Raw genomic sequence first — 1,623 nt, forward strand, 5'->3', positions numbered from 1 at the left:
CATCTGGATGCAGCTGTTATGATCATTACATCTGGATGCAGCTGTCATGATCATTACATCTGGATGCAGCTGTCATGATCATTACATCTGGATGCAGCTGTCATGATCATTACATCTGGGTGTCGCTGTTGTGATCAGCACATCTGGATACAGATGGGTCAGGGTTTTAATGTAGCTGCTGCCTTTTCTCTGCCTGATTAATCCAACTTTTATTTTTAGGACCTTCATTCAGTCACTGAGCTGTCTTTTTGTTTATACAGCCATGTTTTTCCCAGTGGAGGAGCATGCAGTCGATTCGGCCCAAAGTGTTTCCATGACATTCTGTTTTCAGTTTCTAGATGTTTGTTTAAATCCTGTGCACTGTAAAGGTTTTTAGAACAGGCCCACAGCATCACAGATCCTCCATCTTACCAAACAGCTTCTTGGATTGTATGATGCAGGTCAGCAAAGGCTTTACGGATGCGTTTGTGTGCTGCAGGTCTCTGGCGCTGGGAACCAGGAGCGGCTACAAGCTGTTTTCTCTGACCTCCGTGGAGAAACTGGACTGCATCCATGAGAGCGGTCAGTAGCTTCCCTCACTATGAGCCGCACATTCACCGGCTCCAGGTTCACTTTCATTATTCAATTCAAAACAGCATATATCCTAAACCAGGGGGACCCTGTGACCCCCACGGCAGGCATGGGATGATTGTTTTAGGTCTTTGTGAGGTGCTGTCAATGGAGGGACAAGATAGATGTCATATATATACACAAATGTCACTGTCCCAGGAAACAAACAAATAAATAAATATACCTGAAACACTCCAAATAATAAATATACAGTTAAAATAAAAACTGCACAGGTAATTAGATGTCCAGATAGAAAAGTGTATTTAAAACTGTGAATTAAATGTAATAAAAACGTTCAGAAATACATTTGCTTAAATATAAATATAATTATCTCACTGTGTCTAAATGAATATAATTCTATGTATATTTTTAGGGGGAGTCCAGTCGTTAGAGACATTGTCCTCAGCTGTCCAGTAGAGAACTAACGGATGGTTTTTACAGGTTCTTTATTTCAGCATTAAATCTAATGTCCCAAACATCTGTTTGAAGATTCAGGGTTAAAGGTCGCTGGTTATTCATGTGATGACAGAAGAAAACAGGAAGTGATCAGTTTAATGAACAGGAAGTGAAAAACATCAGCGTTTCCTGGACCTCAGCCTAAACCGTTCCACACGTTCACATCATCCATGTCTCACGTTCACACCGGGAGAGCTCCCCACCCAAACAGGTCCTCTGTGGGCCCGTTCTCTGGGCCCGTTCTCTGGGCCCGGCCCAGAGTCCTGGCTCCTGTGAACTTTCAGCTCCTTTTGGATGCTAGCCACGCCCTGAAAGTTTGTTTTTCTACTCACTGAATATAGACGTTTATTAAGGACTATAAACAGACCTTTGTCAAGATATAGCGTCTATAACATATAAATATGTTATAGACGCTATAAAACCTAACTATAGAATCTGAACCGGATTTAGACTGCTTCTAGTTGAACTTTCAGAGTTAGCAAAACTGTTGGTATTCCCTTTGATCTCCTCCTCCATTCTAGATGTGATTAATCTATCTCTGTTACAGGGATATGTACC

The 1,623-nt window shown here is 41.7% G+C and overlaps 1 protein-coding gene across 1 annotated transcript in view; it reads left to right on the forward strand.

Annotated features, from left to right (window-relative positions):
- LOC107100320 (WD repeat domain phosphoinositide-interacting protein 1-like) overlaps window positions 1–1,623 on the forward strand; it is a 30,621-nt gene that overhangs the window by 10,247 nt on the left and 18,751 nt on the right. The window contains exon 2 of the mRNA XM_015398769.1: window positions 479–561. Coding sequence (XP_015254255.1) covers window positions 479–561 — 83 coding nt within the window. The remainder of the gene's footprint in view (window positions 1–478; window positions 562–1,623) is intronic.

The sequence above is a fragment of the Cyprinodon variegatus genome, unplaced genomic scaffold (genome assembly GCF_000732505.1).
Source record: "Cyprinodon variegatus isolate N-32 unplaced genomic scaffold, C_variegatus-1.0 Scaffold960, whole genome shotgun sequence".
Classification (NCBI taxonomy): domain Eukaryota; kingdom Metazoa; phylum Chordata; class Actinopteri; order Cyprinodontiformes; family Cyprinodontidae; genus Cyprinodon; species Cyprinodon variegatus.